Source organism: Coffea arabica, chromosome 1e (genome assembly GCF_036785885.1).
Source record: "Coffea arabica cultivar ET-39 chromosome 1e, Coffea Arabica ET-39 HiFi, whole genome shotgun sequence".
NCBI lineage: Eukaryota > Viridiplantae > Streptophyta > Magnoliopsida > Gentianales > Rubiaceae > Coffea > Coffea arabica.
Genome location: NC_092311.1, coordinates 46,813,538 through 46,830,171, shown reverse-complemented (window position 1 = coordinate 46,830,171; position 16,634 = coordinate 46,813,538). Strand labels below are relative to the sequence as shown.

General features: G+C 33.6%; 1 protein-coding gene and 2 long non-coding RNA genes across 13 annotated transcripts; all 3 read right to left on the bottom strand.

The window, feature by feature from the left end:
• Window positions 1-526: 526 nt before the first annotated feature.
• Window positions 527-1,019, bottom strand: LOC113707929 (uncharacterized). Its single transcript, XR_011818284.1, has 2 exons — window positions 880-1,019; window positions 527-575 (listed from the first exon to the last, which is right to left on the bottom strand). It is a non-coding gene; the product is annotated as an uncharacterized lncRNA (long non-coding RNA).
• Window positions 1,020-1,789: 770 nt separating this feature from the next.
• LOC113707899 (CASP-like protein 5A2) lies at window positions 1,790-4,702 on the bottom strand. Its single transcript, XM_027230298.2, has 3 exons — window positions 4,265-4,702; window positions 3,341-3,473; window positions 1,790-2,179 (listed from the first exon to the last, which is right to left on the bottom strand). The coding sequence occupies exons 1-3, from the start codon at window positions 4,489-4,491 to the stop codon at window positions 1,988-1,990; spliced, it is 552 nt and encodes a 183-aa protein (XP_027086099.1). The 5' UTR covers window positions 4,492-4,702; the 3' UTR covers window positions 1,790-1,987.
• A 4,868-nt stretch (window positions 4,703-9,570) lies between these two features.
• Window positions 9,571-14,607, bottom strand: LOC113707875 (uncharacterized). 11 transcript variants are annotated; one of them, XR_011818272.1, is made up of 9 exons: window positions 14,334-14,607; window positions 14,203-14,244; window positions 14,051-14,063; window positions 13,308-13,424; window positions 13,158-13,205; window positions 11,825-11,874; window positions 10,955-11,067; window positions 9,961-10,034; window positions 9,571-9,832 (listed from the first exon to the last, which is right to left on the bottom strand). It is a non-coding gene; the product is annotated as an uncharacterized lncRNA (long non-coding RNA). The 11 variants fall into 11 exon arrangements; XR_003452366.2 differs by lacking the exon at window positions 13,308-13,424 and adding an exon at window positions 13,889-13,976 and having other exon boundaries at window positions 14,203-14,607; XR_011818274.1 differs by having other exon boundaries at window positions 13,279-13,424; window positions 14,203-14,607.
• Window positions 14,608-16,634: the final 2,027 nt, after the last annotated feature.

Genomic DNA, 16,634 nt, shown 5'->3' with positions numbered 1-16,634 from the left:
CGAGTTCAAAACAGCTTGACTAGAAAATTTTGTGGGATAAGGATAACCCTCCTGGTGTATGTGCTACAGCTTGTACCTAAAAACCACCTAACCAACAAACGGTCAACACAAGCCCCAGGTTAAAGCACCTTAACTACTGTCTCGGCCCCAACTCCCTGCTTCCGTGAAGGCAGTCAAGCTCAAGAAAAGGGGGATCACAAATGTTGACATTCCTGGGAACTTTGCTGTGAGAAAAATATGTACACAACCCAATACGGGACTGTATGCCCTGCAGGCGCCTGCAATGCCAGCCAGACTAAAAAGCTCATCTTGATCGTTTAGGTCCAATTGGAAAAGATTGCAGGCTGAAGAGTGGCTGGCGAAGCATCTATCCTCTGTTGTTGGGAAGAGGATCAGCAGTCTCTCCATCTGTTTCTTCAACTGCTTGCTTGGTTTGGTTTCTTTTCTTGCAATAGCAAACTGGTAGTTGGGGCTAATTAGGGTGGTCCTGTTCAGGAGGGAGTGGAATTCCAGGCCCGGCAATTGATTTTGGTAAAGTTCAGGTTGTTTATGTTCGTAGCTAATTCTAGTAGGACCTGAAAGTAACCAAATATAAGAACGTTATCTGAGTACACAAGAAGGATACATGGCAGGCGAAAAAAAGACAAAATTTACATACCCATTGCCATAAAATCTTGAAAAATTCAGCAATCAATTAAAAAAATCCTCAAAGTGGGGAAGACTGAAAATGAATAAAGAACTAGTGCTGATGAAAGTGAGTCTTTCCTCTTTTTCTTTTTTTCTTTTTTTGTCGAAACGATAGGATTGATGAAAGTGAGTCTTTCTTGCTGTTGATGAAATTGAGCAGAGTTGGCAGTTTAACTTAATAGATAGATATACCTGATGACCTGGAGGAGGGTGCGAGAAGCTGAAATTGACACTGTATGGCAAGCTTGACATCGTCGGAATCGATCACAGATTTGCCGGCGTGGTCCGAGTAAATCTGCCCATTCCTAAGTACATACACCACGTACCTGTTGTAACAAACTTGCAAGAATTGGTGGATGACACCCCCGTAGTCTTCCACAGCCATTGATTTTAGCGGCGATTTCACGATCTATGCATCTCTCGGCAAGTCCTCTTCTCCTCGTCCCTCTCCCATTTTCAGCAATCAATCAAACTACAATTGAAGTTTATGATCAAAAGCCAAATCACACCGTAATCCATAGTAATGGTAAGGATGCCAAGTGGCGAAGTTTATGTACGAAGTAGGCTCAGTGTTCCAATCTTTTATACTATTAATCTGTATGCCGAATGTCAGGGATGACGAGGATCTACGGCTTCAATTGAATCTATCAGTAGTCACCAATTTTGAAATTCATCCATTCCTTCTACTTTATCTATTTTTGCTCCTTATAGATAGGGCTGAATTTTTCTTTCTTTCCTTCAACGTTCGAGCTCGACTCAAGCTTAGCTGGACTAACATAAAATTAAAATTTATAGATAAGCTACTCGAGTTTGATTTAAAGTTGATTGGATAAAAACTCATTTGAGTTTAATTCGATAAAATAATCAAATAAACTTGTAAACAGATTTTCAAGTTTGATAAAATAATCAAGCATGCTTGTATTTTGAACACTAAGATGTTCGATTTGATTAATAATAATCAAACTAATTTGAATACTGAGATGTTCAATTTGATGAACCTCATTTATAAATTGTGGTTCCATGTAACAAGGTCGAAATAGTACGTTTTAGACTTTTAGTTCGTCGCGTTTCAACCGCATGCAACAAAATATCCCAGTGAGGCTGGACAACGCAAATCATATCCTTTCATATACTGTGACAAAACTTTGACCAATTTACAGTGTGTATGTACAAATAGTGCTGCATCAATTTTCCATTACACATACGTGTCATCAGAATATTATAACAATCATACAAACAGCACGCCATCAAATGATACCTTATGGTATCATCTTTCCGAGAAATACCAACTTCGCGCTCTTCATCTTGAAGCAAGAGACCAGAAGTTGAGCAAAAATGACGGCAATGCAGCAAACCAACTAAGGAAAGCCATGGCAGTTGCAGTCTCAAACTCTGTGCAATGATTTTGGTCACAACTACCAAGATCATTGCCAATTAGAACAGTGATTCCAGCTGATGCACAGGCTGCAGCAAATGTAAGGGTGGAAGTGACCTGCAGAGAAAGAACCATTCTTAATAAGCCAATGACATGGAGGTGACAAACTTCAACCATAAGAATGGAACTCGAGTGCGTTCATCACACTGGCATCAATCTGACTGTGTAATCAATTCGTTGCATCTGGAGCGTCTACTAATGTCTGTGGACACTAGCAAATGGACCGCCAACAATCTAGATACACCATCATAATCACTATATGCACGTTTGGAGAGAGAGAGAGACGGTAGCAGAAAGTATTAATGGAAAGGGTAAGAGCCCAATGTCAACAACATGAATGGTAGCGGGAAATAGCTTATTGTAGAAGCAGCAGTATCCAAATTAACCCCAAAAGAAAAGGCAAAATGTTACTGTGTTTGATGCATGTTTTAGAGGAGAGTGTCAAATCCAAACTATCTTATGAAATCCTTTGGAGCAACAGTAGCCACAAAAGGTAGAGAGACTCTAGTAGAAATGGAATCAATTTGTCATTATCGAGGAAAGGGATTAAAATAGATAAAGAAGGTACCAACTTGCCCCCTACTAAACATTGTTTATCTAAAGAAGAATGAATAAGACAAAGATGCGATACCAGATCAGAAAATTTAAGGTAAATGTAGTCGAACTGAATGAAATTACTGAATTAAAATCCATGCGATATCATGACATACTGAAGAGGTATCAAGTAACAAGTCACAAAATTGCTGCAGATTTTTCCGAATTCTTCAGCAAAAGCCTAGCTGTTTTTCTACTGTTGAAAAGCAAGCAATGACCTAGAATAATTTCTTTACATCTCTACTGTTGAAGAATATTGTCAAACTAACATTGAAAATCTGGCCACATACAGCATTTGATCACCTCCTCCAACCCCCTCCCCCGAAACTGGGCCATCTATTGCTCCATGAATAGATGAACCTTCTCGCTCAGAACAAAAGAAGCATTTTTCTCTAAAGTTCCAATACAACATCTTAGAAGACAGGTGGTTTGACCAAACAAACACAGGGAATGGCCTCTCAACATAACTATTCTAAATGACACAGACATAAGAAAGGTTAAACCAACTGCACAGATTAACAAGCAGCAAACAAGCACATTCCAAAAATTTAGACACAAAATGAAACTATATATCGCTTTCTCAAAATTTCAAATGGGCACGAGCAACCAGATATTGTAACTTACACCATCACCAATAGCAAATAAGCTAACAAGTCGATAGTTTTGCAAGCTGCGTCCAACTAGAAGAGCATAGACATCAACAATTGCCAGTGCAAGGCTCCACAGGCTCTGCAAGCCCGCAGCTGCAACAAGGTAACTGTGGCAAAAGAAAACAGATCAAAGTTAAATACTGACATAACAACCAAACAACCTACACAGTAATCAAGGAAGAGAATGATGAAAAAAAAGCTTGCAAAGTTGAGTTTCAAGAATTCTGCAAGCTTGAAGTCTGCCATAATCTCGTTAAGGTAAAAAAGTATCAACAGCAGTTGCTTCATTTCTAAGGCACCTAGGAAAAACAAACTAACAGATAACGATCACAGTAGATTAAGAAAAGGAAAAATTCCAGCAGGCTACAAGTTCTATGGCATGTTACTCTATTTCTTCGACGTCAAACATTTACTGAACCAATGAAACCAATACATTTCACTTAAAAAAAGTAATTCCTCTCAAAATGCTGAAAGATCAATCTCAGTTTAAATCCACGGAAACACGGTACCACATGCTAGTGAAACGCCAACTTCTTCGATATAAACACATTTTCAATCTAATCAATTCACCTTTAATTAACTGTCACAAGTTCATATTAGCTATATAATTTAATCAACTCAAATCAGTTTGTTGCAAATTAGCAACGACGTCCAAGAATGAGAGTACTATTTAGATCCGGGAAAATGAATTAGCATGATTCTTAATACGCAATCTATCACATCTAGTGCCACCTACTAAATTTTTTCCCTAAAATTCGCAATTACTGAACTGTCAATCAAGCGAGGGAAACAAAAATCAATTCGTAGAAGTCTACTTTGCTAACTAATTTCACTATCTTACGACTAATTTAATACAAGTAAAAGCGAAATTCAACAAAAGATAATTCAGATTAATTACCAGAAGGCGGTGACGGAAGGGAAGTCATTAGTCGCGGCCATGACGCAGAGAGCAACCACAGCGAATAGGAACTGAGCGAAACGCAAGAAAAGGCCGCCGACGGTTCCAGGCATCCCTTGGATGTCCTTCATCCTCACTCCGGCAGCTAGCGGCGCATTCGGATCCTCCGTCTGCGGCGGCGGCGCTTCCACAGGCACTGGATGCACCGTCGCGTGACTCACACTCATCTTTTATCCAACTAATAACTTCTCTCTCTACCTCGAATTCATATCTAAGGTCCGCAGCTAGCTAATGTAAAGTGTCGTCGTTTCTGATCTGAAAGTTCTTATATGGAATAGGATCTAGAGCCGGAATGGTAGATTCCTGAACTGCTTTCAGATGATGATGGTGATACGGATATGTGTTTCAGACGACGACGTTTGCATCTCCAAATATTCCCAGGCGACAGCGATGGAGTTGTTATGGAAGATGGAGAGTCGGGTTAATGAATTCAGTGCCTGTCAACTAAAGCGTAACGACTTCCGCTATGAACAAAATTGAAGTCGTGGATGGTGTAGGGTCACGTTTTCTTCCTGAACAAAATTGAAGTCGTTGATGTCAATGGCTCGTAGTCTACTCGTAGCAAGTGGCATATTTAATTAAGGCCTTGTTTGCAAGCAAGTTTTTTGCTAAATTTATCTGCTACAAGTTTTTTAACAACTTTAACTATAGTAACTTCAAAAAAAATTTCAAAACTTTTAAACTATACACTTCAAAATATTCAAAAATTTACACAATTTAAAAATTTTGTCTACAATATCTACAGTAAGTTACAATAAAGTTTTAGACAAACACCCAAAAAACTCACTTATCAAACGGGGCCTAAGTATTTACTTGTAATCCATTTAGAACAAACATTTTACTTATCAAAAAGTCCATAAGAATTTTGATTTTGGAGGACGCATATGAAGAGGAATGGATAAAACTGTCCATGTGGAAATGACAAATAAATTCGAAGGACAAAAAAAGAAGAGGAAAGACCAAAAGTTGTTCATTATTTTGCATGGGTGGTAGAGTTTCCAAAAATCATGAAGTCCTAAGGTCATGTTTGGATTGCATTTTTTTGGATATTTTTGTAGAAAAAATACTGTAGCAATTTGATATTTTGGTTAGATTATGTGAGATAAAAAGGTGATTGGAAAATGTATTCACAAAAAACGTAGCAGTTTTTCTTTGAAAAATTGCTTTCCAAACAATTTTGCAAAAATGAACATGTTTTAGAATTAATGGCAACGATTAACATGATGGATTGGCATTAAATCCATAATAACAATTTCCTTTTTTAACATTAGATGATCAATAGTAATAATTATCAGGAGATAGGATCAAATATGTATAAAATAATGTACCTTTTTACTCTATTAAAACATGTGTTTCACGCAATTGTTATTTGTTTTGAACTAAATTATACTCGAAGTGAAATTTCACTGAGTAACGAATTCAATTTAATTGGAGGTAGATCTGTATAACCCTTGTATTGAAACGTTTTACTTGAAAAATCATGGGGGTCATTATGTTAAAAGTTCTAACCTACCGACCTTATACAGAAAAAATTGGAATAAACCCCTAACCTTAATTTTCTTTTGTGACTTAGGCTTAGTTTGGGAGTTTAGGATAGAAAAGAAAAGAAGGGAAAGCTTAAGTTATGAGAGAAGAGAAGAGAAGAGAAGAGATTGTTATGTTGTTTGGGAGTTTTGAGAATTAGTGGAATGATTTTGGATATGGAAGTCATTAAATATTTATTCAAGGCATTTTTAAGGATAAAATAGGCATTTTAGAAAAATTAACAAGCTTTCTCCAAACTTTCTCTCCATTTCTTTCCAATTTGGGAGGAAACATTTTTGTCACTATTCATCCTCTCATTTCTTTTCTTTTCTTTCCTACTTAAAACTATCAAACAAAGGAAAATCAGTCTTTCTCTTCTTTTCTATCCAAATCATTCACTCCCAAATGAACCCTTAAGCCCGTTTGGAGTTGCAGTACTTTTGGTAAAAAAAAAAAACACTTTTAGGTGTTAAAAGTACTTTAAAGTGTTTAGTGAATATCATCCAATAAAAATTAGGAGTAGAGCATTTGATGTTAAAAATACTTTTATCAAAAGTTCAAATTTGGTGCTCTTAGAATAACTGTTGTGATTTTAAAAATAAAACATCAAATTTAATTATTTTATCATATATTATGACCCAAATAAAGAGATAAACACTTTTAAAAATTTTCAAATTACACATTATCCAGTATAATAAATATTTATTGAACTATGTCTCCAAACAAAATATATTTAAAAGTACTTAAGTAATTAATAAGTATTTTTATAAAAACTCTATTAAGTAAGTACTTATTAATAAGTTACCGCAACTCCAAATAGCCCTTAAAAAGTAATTAGCGTGCCCACTGAAGGGGCTATATAATTTAATTTGAGACATTTAGGAATAAGTCTAAGTCGCAAAAGACTGCATCTCTGATAGAACCTCAACCATTTCTACTTCCAATGGTCCAATATAACGTAGATCTTTCTCTTCTTTTGCAAAACAGATTCCAGCCATAAACTGACACAACTCAAGATATTGCCGAATGTATTATTTTCCTCGAAGTTATTATCTTTTCACATAATTAATGCCGACCATCACCAACCTAGACATACTTTTAGTACGTGTGAGTTTAACATTTGATGTCACCTTATCTTATATTTATTCGGTCTATGTTTGAGAAAGAAGCCAGAAAGAAAAAAAAATCCCTATATTCTAAGCATTCCTAATTGTGTCAGCATTAGTTTTCTAACTTTTCTAGTCAAGAAGATGAAGTCACGACTTTAGTTTAATAAATTTTAGACACTTAACAAAAGTAGTAACCATATATACTGATACTGATCTTGGTAATTTACCGACATTTGTGGTGATATTATTTGTTTAGTAGCAACTTTATTTTGCTCAAGGATAGTGATTGAATAATATATTGCTAAGGTAAAATTATTTACGTAATTGTCTTTAAGGATCACAATCACATTGAAAGTGACACTTTTTGTACCTTACTTCCAATTTAAAAAATCATTCTTTTCTTTTTTTTTTTTTACACTACTCCTATATTATGGGAAGAAAAAGTCTAGTTGGGCTTGTATGAAATTAAGGAGTATGTAGGACTCCGAGTGAATCACATTAAAAGTGACGCCTTTTGTATCTTACTGTCCATTTTAAAAGGCCATTTTTTTTTTGTATACCTTACCTCTATATTATGGAGAAGGGAAATTCAACCTTCAGTCCTCTAGAACAGATAAGTGCATTGCTGCACTTTTAGGCTTTCAAAACTTGACAAGTGCCCTCCCTCGACCTAATACACGGAAGAGCTCTAAAAGGTTTTTCCTGATCATTGGATCAAAGCTTGATGATGGTTATTTAAAAAGCCATTCAGTTGGTGCCATCAAGGCAGAGGAGGGTGAGAATAATAATCAAGCAGTTTGATGGTTGTCTCTTTGCTTTTGGTTCCATCCTGTTTTCATTTGTTTGGAGTATGGGTTATGGTGGTAGTAGTTCAAGTAGGTGGAAACCAATTTCATTCATGTTTAATTCGACCCACCAAAGTTAATCTTGTCGTTTCCATCCAAGCCTCCAACTTTTTTTGCACTTTGGCGTCATTTAGTGCTGGTCCAAGCATAATTGCAAAGTCCATTTCGTCTAAAAGAAAGAAACACAACTGAAAAGTCGCTACTCAATATTTTGTCTAAAGGAGGAACCAGGAAGAGCCATTTCAAAAGAGAAAAAGCACTCGAGGCCACGTAGTTCGTCAATAAGATAGGAGCTAACCTCTAGTATTTTCCAAAGATAGATTAGGATTTAGGTGTAGGGTTGAAAAGTGCAAATCAATTAAGCAAGAAGCAATATTAAGAGGTGTGATTAAAATTGTGGCCAGTATAATAAATTAAGCTGAAATATGCTCAAACAACCCAAATAGTTGTGTAATTTGAGTCCATTTAAAGCCCCATTGCTCGAATGCTATAGTTTATATACTCCAAGTTCAACTTGAAACAATTCGTTGAGATGGTAAATAGGTAGCATGAAGTGTAAATATTTTGTTTGGATTGTGATTTTTCACAGAAATTCTTTTATATTTTTTATGAACATATTTCTTAAATACTTTTTTACTTCACGTACGTCAAATCAATACAGTATATTTTCTAAAAAAATTACTAAAAATAGCAATCCAAACTGGATTCAATTTTCAAGTCATATTCCTTCCTTACTCTCCTGTAATGCCAGATGGTGCCTACAGCTCCGAAAAAATAACAATTTGTTGGAAAGTTTCAAGTTATCTGCCAAACAAATCCTCTTTGTGATCATATCGATTCAGTCAGTAATAAAGGAATAATTTTACAGAATACCAAAAAGCTTCAAGTACATGCTAGCTAGTTTACCATAGACAAATCAACTATACCGATATGGTGGATGAATGTTAATCTCCAAATAATTAGTTAATTAACCTATGGCAAATACTAAGAAAAATTTGATCTTGCAGACCAATATATTATAATAATATTTAGATATTTTTGAAATATATGATTAATTGTACGATATTTAAAGCACATAATTCACTTGGTGACTAGATGCTTTTAAAAAATCGTGTACTCGAATCCCATTACCAATATGAGAACTGTGTTGGTGGACCATCGGTAAAAACTCTTGAAATCTATCTATAATTCTGAAAGTATGCTCGTACAGTAGCGGTGATCGGAGTCGAAGTCACCCAAATATTTGTTCCTTTTAAAGAAAAAAAATCTAGATCTATCTAAATATTTTACAAACCTAAGATGCTACAAGAAGTTACACGTGTATGTTGACTCGAGATTCCCTGATTTGTACACAATTTGTAGGAAAATGTTAGCATGCACGCTTTTCTCTAGTTACATACTAGTACGAGATTGTGGTGATGGTTGATTCCTTCTGAATCATGCAACGACTTATAGTCGTGGAACTAGGAGGAGAACACCGCGCGATGCGCGGTGAAAATTTTCATGTTTGCCCAGTTATGCATCATACATAATTAAATTTCAAGTTTGCCCAATTATTTAGGTTTTTCCAGTTATACAAAGTACATAATGGTTGCAAATTATATTAAGCTAAATCATAAATATTGTATTCATCCATTCAAAATTAGATAAAGCTGTATCGTATTTATCCTTTCAAAAGTTTCTAAAGCAATTAGCAAAAGTGATTTCCGATGATACTGTAACCGTGAAGTGCATCCATGTTAGCAGACTAAGAAAATGGACTCTCATCTAGAAAGAAAACGAATAGTATAATTGTAAGTTATAGGACCTGTTGGATTTCTTTCTCCATCAGATTTTCCCATTAGAAAGCAGTATCAGTACAATATTCTTAATGTTCCAAAAGGTATAAATTATAAAAATACAAAAAAACTATGAAATGCCCTTTTTCTCTCAACTACTAACACCCATGAAGACTCCTTTTTTTAATGTAAATAGTAAGAGATACAAGACCCAAACACAATTGAGAGTGGAGAGCTGCATATGCTTCCAGTCTGTGATAAGATAAACAAGTCATTATCTCAAGTTTAGAACCTTATTGACATAGCAAATGAGATATGATAAAGCAAATGAAAGGTATTAATATTGGGCGCATGATAACAGCAAAGAAAGGTATTAATACCTTTCAAAATGGCATTTGAGGCCAAAATATTCATCCACCGACCCAACAAATTTTATCACTTTAATCTTGTTTTCCTACAACAGTTGAAACTTATTCAAAACTTTTTTTGAATCTTGGAATTAAAATCACCAAAAGACGAAAGAAGTTCAATTTCTTTGGAATTCATAAAACGTAGAGACATAAAGAAAAGAATATAGGAACTTGTAGAATAGAAGACTTGCAATATTATTTTTTGAACTAATTTTGACTATTTAAATAATATAAAGTAAGAACTCACCAAGGAGGCTTCATACTCTTGTTTCATCAAATGTAATAAAACATCTCTACACTTAAAAGTCACCAAGCAAATACACAACTATTTATTTGGCTGAGTTAGACTAAGTATATAAAATGTGTATCTCATGTTTAAAGGTTTGAAACTGCACACTTGTCAAATGGATTTAAACCAAATATTGCATTCCCACTTGTGCCCTCAAAAAAGGACAAGATATTAGTCGGCCAATATTCTGCATCTTTTTGTCATTACTTATGAGTTATCTGTAAGTTTTTAATCGAATTTGAGAAAAGAAGAAAGACAAAAAAAAAATTTGTATAATACATACTGTATAAAAAAATCAATAAAAAGAAAATGACAACTTCTTTAGTGCTACAATTTAAATATGTTTCACTTTTTTGAAAAAGACATTTTTTAAACCATTTCAGCCAATTAATTAGTTAAACAACTTCCTAAATTGTCAAGTCCTTGTGCTCCAATGAAACAGCAAAAGTGGCACGCCACTTAAGTTCCCAATTTATATTAAATCTACCATAGGAATTTTCTCGTCCTAATTTTTGTGCTTATCTTAGTAGCCAAATTTTTAAAGTCAATGATTAAGAAACTTATTTACATAGCACACCAAACATCTTACTAAAGCAAGCAGCACATTGTGGGCATAATCAAACTTATTGATACAAAACTAAGAAAACAAGAAGCCAAGAATTTAATTTCACTTACTTGAGTTATAAAATGCTATCCAAAAGTGTGAAATAGCTGGCTACCTATCTCTCATAGTAGACCGCGTATACATAAACCGTTGCACTTTTATCTTGGGCACAATTTTCTTACTTCTATTTTGAAAAGCAAAAAAGAAATTTAGAACCAAGTTTTTACCATAGCCACGATGCACAGGTATTCAAAGATTCAAAAGTCAAAAGAATTAGCTTTATGGATGATGCTCTCTGTGTCTTGCTTAGGAACCTTATATACGCTTCAATAAAACAAATTAAATTGTAGCAAGAAGTACAATTATTAACATGCATATCTTAAGTCATAACTATTTTCTTCTTTGTCAGGAAGAAATTACCTTATTTCTATGTGCTTTGGTAGCCATCTACCATGAGGAAAAAATGATCAAAAGGGTTAAAACCAAAAAGGATGTCCCATGATAAAATCAATAAGATTCCAACATCAGTACAATATGTCTTGTTTTACAACTAAACACTCACCAAGGGATAAAATGCAAAGATAATCTGGTCGCAACCAATTATTTTTTATTTTGTATTGCTAGCAAAAAAGTCAGATATTCCCCTATGTATGAAGTTTCACTTGGAGGTTAATCTTTTAATTCCTACAATCCATTTTGCAGTTTCAAGGAATGCTTCAATATGATGCAAAAAATACGAGAGAGAGAAAAACATAAAAAATAAAAATGAAATAGGTAATCTACTAACTTTAAATCTAGAGGAAATAGGATAACCTTCCCAAACAATCATCCTCAACTTTTTTTCAAGACCAATAAATAGGGCAAAGCGAGAAAAAAATTACAATAAACTACTAAGGAGGAAGAGGGGGGAATGAAGAGAACACAAAAACATTAAAACACACCTTCATGGTTGAATGGAGAAAAGTAGCCTCCTTTTTCCTTGTTCCTTTATCTAGAAATAATATAGAACAAACAAATGCAGAAAAAATCAAATTAATTAGGAAAAAGAAAAGACAAAATCAAATTAGATTAATTTTTTTCCAGGGGAAAAAACAGAGAGTCTAAATAATGTGTACTTTGAGAAAAGAATTTCTCCAATCCTTTGTTGCATATCTTAATATCTTGTAATAAACATTTGGAACATATTAGAGCATAAAAGATAATTCTAATTAATATGTTAGACCACCAAATCTAGCATAGGGTGTGTGAAACTACAATACGAAACAAAACAATAGCAACAAAGCCTGAGGATTAGCAGGAAGCAAAGAACTTGTGTTTGCCAAACCATAAATAGGCATTAAGCACTAAACATCTGAATGCATTTCCAAAGTTTCACATCCAAATTGATTAAGAAACCAAAATTAAAGAAAAAGCCAACTAAAAAAACCGGAAAAAGGTAAAGAAAAAACATATCCAGATTTTTTCATCAAAGAAAACTATCAAATTCCACATATGATGAATTTCAACCAGCTAAACCTCTTCTTTCTTTTGGGTGGTTCTGCTTAACCAGCAATGCAAAACATAAAGGACCAAGATTGGAACCTAAAATATTAAAATCTCAAAAAAAAAGTCAACATATATAATGCAAATACATGTTAAATACAAATACTAAAGCAAATCATATGATTTTTTCCCAAACAAAATTTGCTTGTTTGAAGCAAATCATGTCCACATCACGCCTGTGCTACCATACGTTGTGCTATAGCCATAATAAATCTTGGTGAATATATCAACATGAGTAAATGTTTTTTACACCCTGCAGTTTTCAAGGCAATAAAAAAAACCCTGATTCCTAAAGCAAAAATATTTTCCCAAGCAACAGTAATATGTCGAGATCTAAAGACACTAAGCCAAGTATGACTGAGCAAAACTTCTCTAGCAAAACTGCTGGATTGAGCAAATATGCAGCCATAATTTCCTAATCTTATACCTGTTAATGGTCTCTAAATACATGCTAGGAATAAACTCACCACATGTAATAGTCTTTTATACACACACATACACATACTTCACCATTGTTCTATAATAATCTGGACTAAACATTTCAATCTTTTGTCCAAGTCAAAACATCATATGCAAAAAACAGATAGACACACAGACCAAGCATTTTTGTAATAACTGATTATCTAGGTGTGATATTTCAAGTAAACCTCTTTTTGTTCCTAATACAAGAAAGACACATGGAACAAAATGTTATCCGGTGATTAGCAAATGAAAGATAATGAGCAATTATACCTTAGCAGCATCTTCCAAGGATTTGTGGTAGAGTTCACTAGTTAAATTCTGCAAAATGAGAATCAAGAACCACCAAAATAATTCAGCAGAATGCAGTGTTTTATCACCAAATTATATATACCTTAGGCAGCATCTAGTTGAAGTTCATACAGAGTTGCTCTGTCAATTGACAAATCTTTAACATGTCTTCTATACTTGTTCTTTCCCATGTTAAGACTCCTCTCACTCCACTGCCAATTAGTCTCGCTCTAACTTATTTTGTCTAACCTATTAACATATTAATTAGTCATATAATAATCCTTTAATTGCTAAAAATGCCATACACAATATAAATCCAGAAGGAAAACCCGTCTAAAATAAGTTGCATGATAAAAGGTAGGAAGGCTACTATTATCAAACTGTTCACTAATGAATTAAAGGAGTGAATTTCAAATTATTAGAGCCGACTTTCACATATCAGTCTATAATTGAGCATAGACATTTCTGATTCATGACATTTGTTCAAAATCTGGTATTTTGATAAAACAGAAGGTTGAAGGGAAAAACTCATTAGAGGACTGCACCTATATAATATTCAACCTCACACTTTTTCTTTTGTCTAAACAAATAAACCAATCAAAATATTATGGGTAAAAACCCTGCACCATGACAAAGATTACACATTCGCACTCATGGGAAAAAATTTTAAATAGAAGACCTCTCCAAAAATCTTAAATAGAGTAGCGATTTACCTACATATAACCATTTATAGAATAGCAATGAAGCAGGTCGACAATCTTCTTGGAGCAAGATATGTGAATAAGGCATAGGCAAGACAAACTGCAGACATATTTCTATTATTTCGACCCATAACATCAGAAGGCATTAGGGAAAAAATTTCTCAAATTTCTTACATGTGTTTTGATGCTTCATAGCCATGGGAAAAATCGAGATATGCATATGGCAAGAAAAACAAGAATAAGTCAGTAATAGAAAAGGAAGGATGCAGCAAAGCACATTTAACCATATAGAACCTGTTTTTAATAAGGGATCAACAAAAACTTACAAAATCTGATAAAAGTGTTGGAGGAAATTTGTAATATTTCACCTGCAAGATCAGAAATTTATGTATATTAGACAAATAAAAAAATTTTAAAAAATAAAGAGCTGAATAAGTTTTGGCAGGGAGGGAAGAACTTTAAAACAGTGAGCCTCTCTAAAAAGATGAGAGAGGCTGGAAGATGAAGAAAACCATCTTGCTCGTTGTTGTTCTCAGAGAGAGGCTGGAAGATGAAGAAGAAGAGAGAGAGTTGTTCTAAGAGGTTTAGAGAGTGACGGTTGATGAACAAAGTGGGAAAGATGAGACTTTTGATGCATCGAGCCTAACCCCCTGTCAAATTCCACCAGAAAAAGCTGTTACAGAGAGAGGAAGTCTACCCACCACATGTTTATTCAGAAAAGTGAAAATGGGACAATGAGACTAAAGGGAAGCGTTAGGTGGAGCAAGGTAGATTAATTAACTAACAACTAATTGCAACAAATTGGTAATTAATTGTGATTTGTTAGGCAAAAAAAAAAGTAACAATATTAATTAATTAATTATCAATTAATTGTTAAAAAGGACAACCAAATGTGATTTGATTGGCAACCAAAAAAAAGAGGTGAAATTTTGGCTAATAACTACACATAATTGATAATTAAATGCGATTTGTTGGGTAACCAAAACAATATTAATAATTATAAAAGGCTGATAATTAAATGTGATTTGTCAGGCAATAAAATTGTGAAATTATTACTTAATTAATTAAAAATTAATTTCAAAAAATGGATAATTAAACTTGATTTGTTGGGCAACCCAAAATAAAAGAGGACATTTTTTATAAAATTTGAAAAAAAAATTGTAATTAAATGTGTTTTTTGGGGCAAACACAAAAAAGAAGCCAAAATTTTTGTTAATAATTGCAAAAAAGTTATTAATTAAATGTGATTTGTTAGGTAAAAAAATAACACTATTAATTAGTTATTAACAATGAATTGTAAAATTTTGGTAATTAAATGTGATTTATTGGGTAACCGAAAAATGGAACCCAAATAAAAAGTAAATAAATAAATAATTATAACAAATAATAGTGGGGAATCTATAATTAAACATGGTGTGTGGCGTGACCAAATAATAAATGACACTAATGAAAGGGCACCACATTGTTGATTGTTTACATAGAATTAATACTAAATAAAGATTATCGTGGAAATTTGATAATAATATTTGAATGTCTTCCCCTCTCATTCCAAAAAAACAAAAATAAAGAGCACCAATTTTTTTCAATGAGATTAGCTAGGTTGTCGTTGGAAAAAAATCAAATAAAGAGTAAATTTTTCACGATTGGAGCATAACAAAAGCAATTACAAAAAAGATAACATAATAATAATTAATACAATTAGAGCATAACATAAGCAATTATTACAATAAATAAAAAATAAAAAATAATAATTATGATTTATTTGGCAACCAAAAAAAAACGTTGATAATTGTGAATAATTGGGATACCAATTTTTTGTTAACACAATTTATTGTTGGGAAAGGGAAAAAAAGGCTAAATTTTAGCACAATCCTGCATGCAATTAGAAAACTACCACCTCCCATCCAATCAAAACTCGCCACATCACCATTTTCATGTGCAATGGAAGGACTACCACCAATCGACGAATCAGAGGACGACAACTCATCAAATTGGAATCAATTGGAGGACTACCACCAATTGACCAATGGGAGAGCGCCACGTCAGCAATTGGGTTCAATTTGAGGGAATGACATTCACACATTTACTATATATGTTAATTAGCAAGAGATTCCCCGACTTTTACACAAGTTGTAGAAACATATATAATTAATGCTTTTCTCGTTACTACATTATATTGTGATGATGGTTGATTCCTTTTAGATTATGCAACAACTTGTAGTCGTAGAATTAGCAAGTGAATTTATTTGAATGGTTATTAGCGCAAAATAATGGTCATGTCCCGGATAAGACGGGGCACCCTCATCACATCACAATTTGCAACATTGACCATCATTATCACGCTGAGATTTCAAACAATTGGACAAATTTTTTTGCTCCAAATGATTATGACATCCTTTCGGCCTTAAAAATCCAATTTAATGTTGCGTCCTGACTGGTACTGCTACTTCAATGATAGAATCTAAAGTTTAGGTTGTCAATTAGTGTTAAGATTTCTCAGGCGTAAAGAGTTCTAATTTTTTTGAATTTGAACGATAGAATCTAGTTTTAACATCTGACTTTGGGATCTAAAAACTAGTAGTAGTATTTCCTAAACTCACAATCTTGAACTTGGATAGTTTCTACTTCCCATATGGCATAGAATTGAAAAGCCTGAACCAAACTTGCTATTTTGTCCATATAACTGTTAATTTACTTGTACATTTGATTAAAACAAATTAAGCTGAGGTCTTGTTCGAATTGCATTTTTTTCATAAAA

Bases quoted from the DNA above. Each gene is read 5' to 3' on its own strand.
- LOC113707899 (XM_027230298.2), bottom strand. From the start codon at position 4,491: ATGAGTGTGAGTCACGCGACGGTGCATCCAGTGCCTGTGGAAGCGCCG. The intron at 3,474-4,264 runs GTAATTAATCTG...CTTTTGCCACAG, and splicing joins CCTTCCGTCACCGCCTTCTG to TTACCTTGTTGCAGCTGCGG. The intron at 2,180-3,340 runs GTAAGTTACAAT...CTTTCTCTGCAG, and splicing joins TATTTGCTATTGGTGATGGT to GTCACTTCCACCCTTACATT.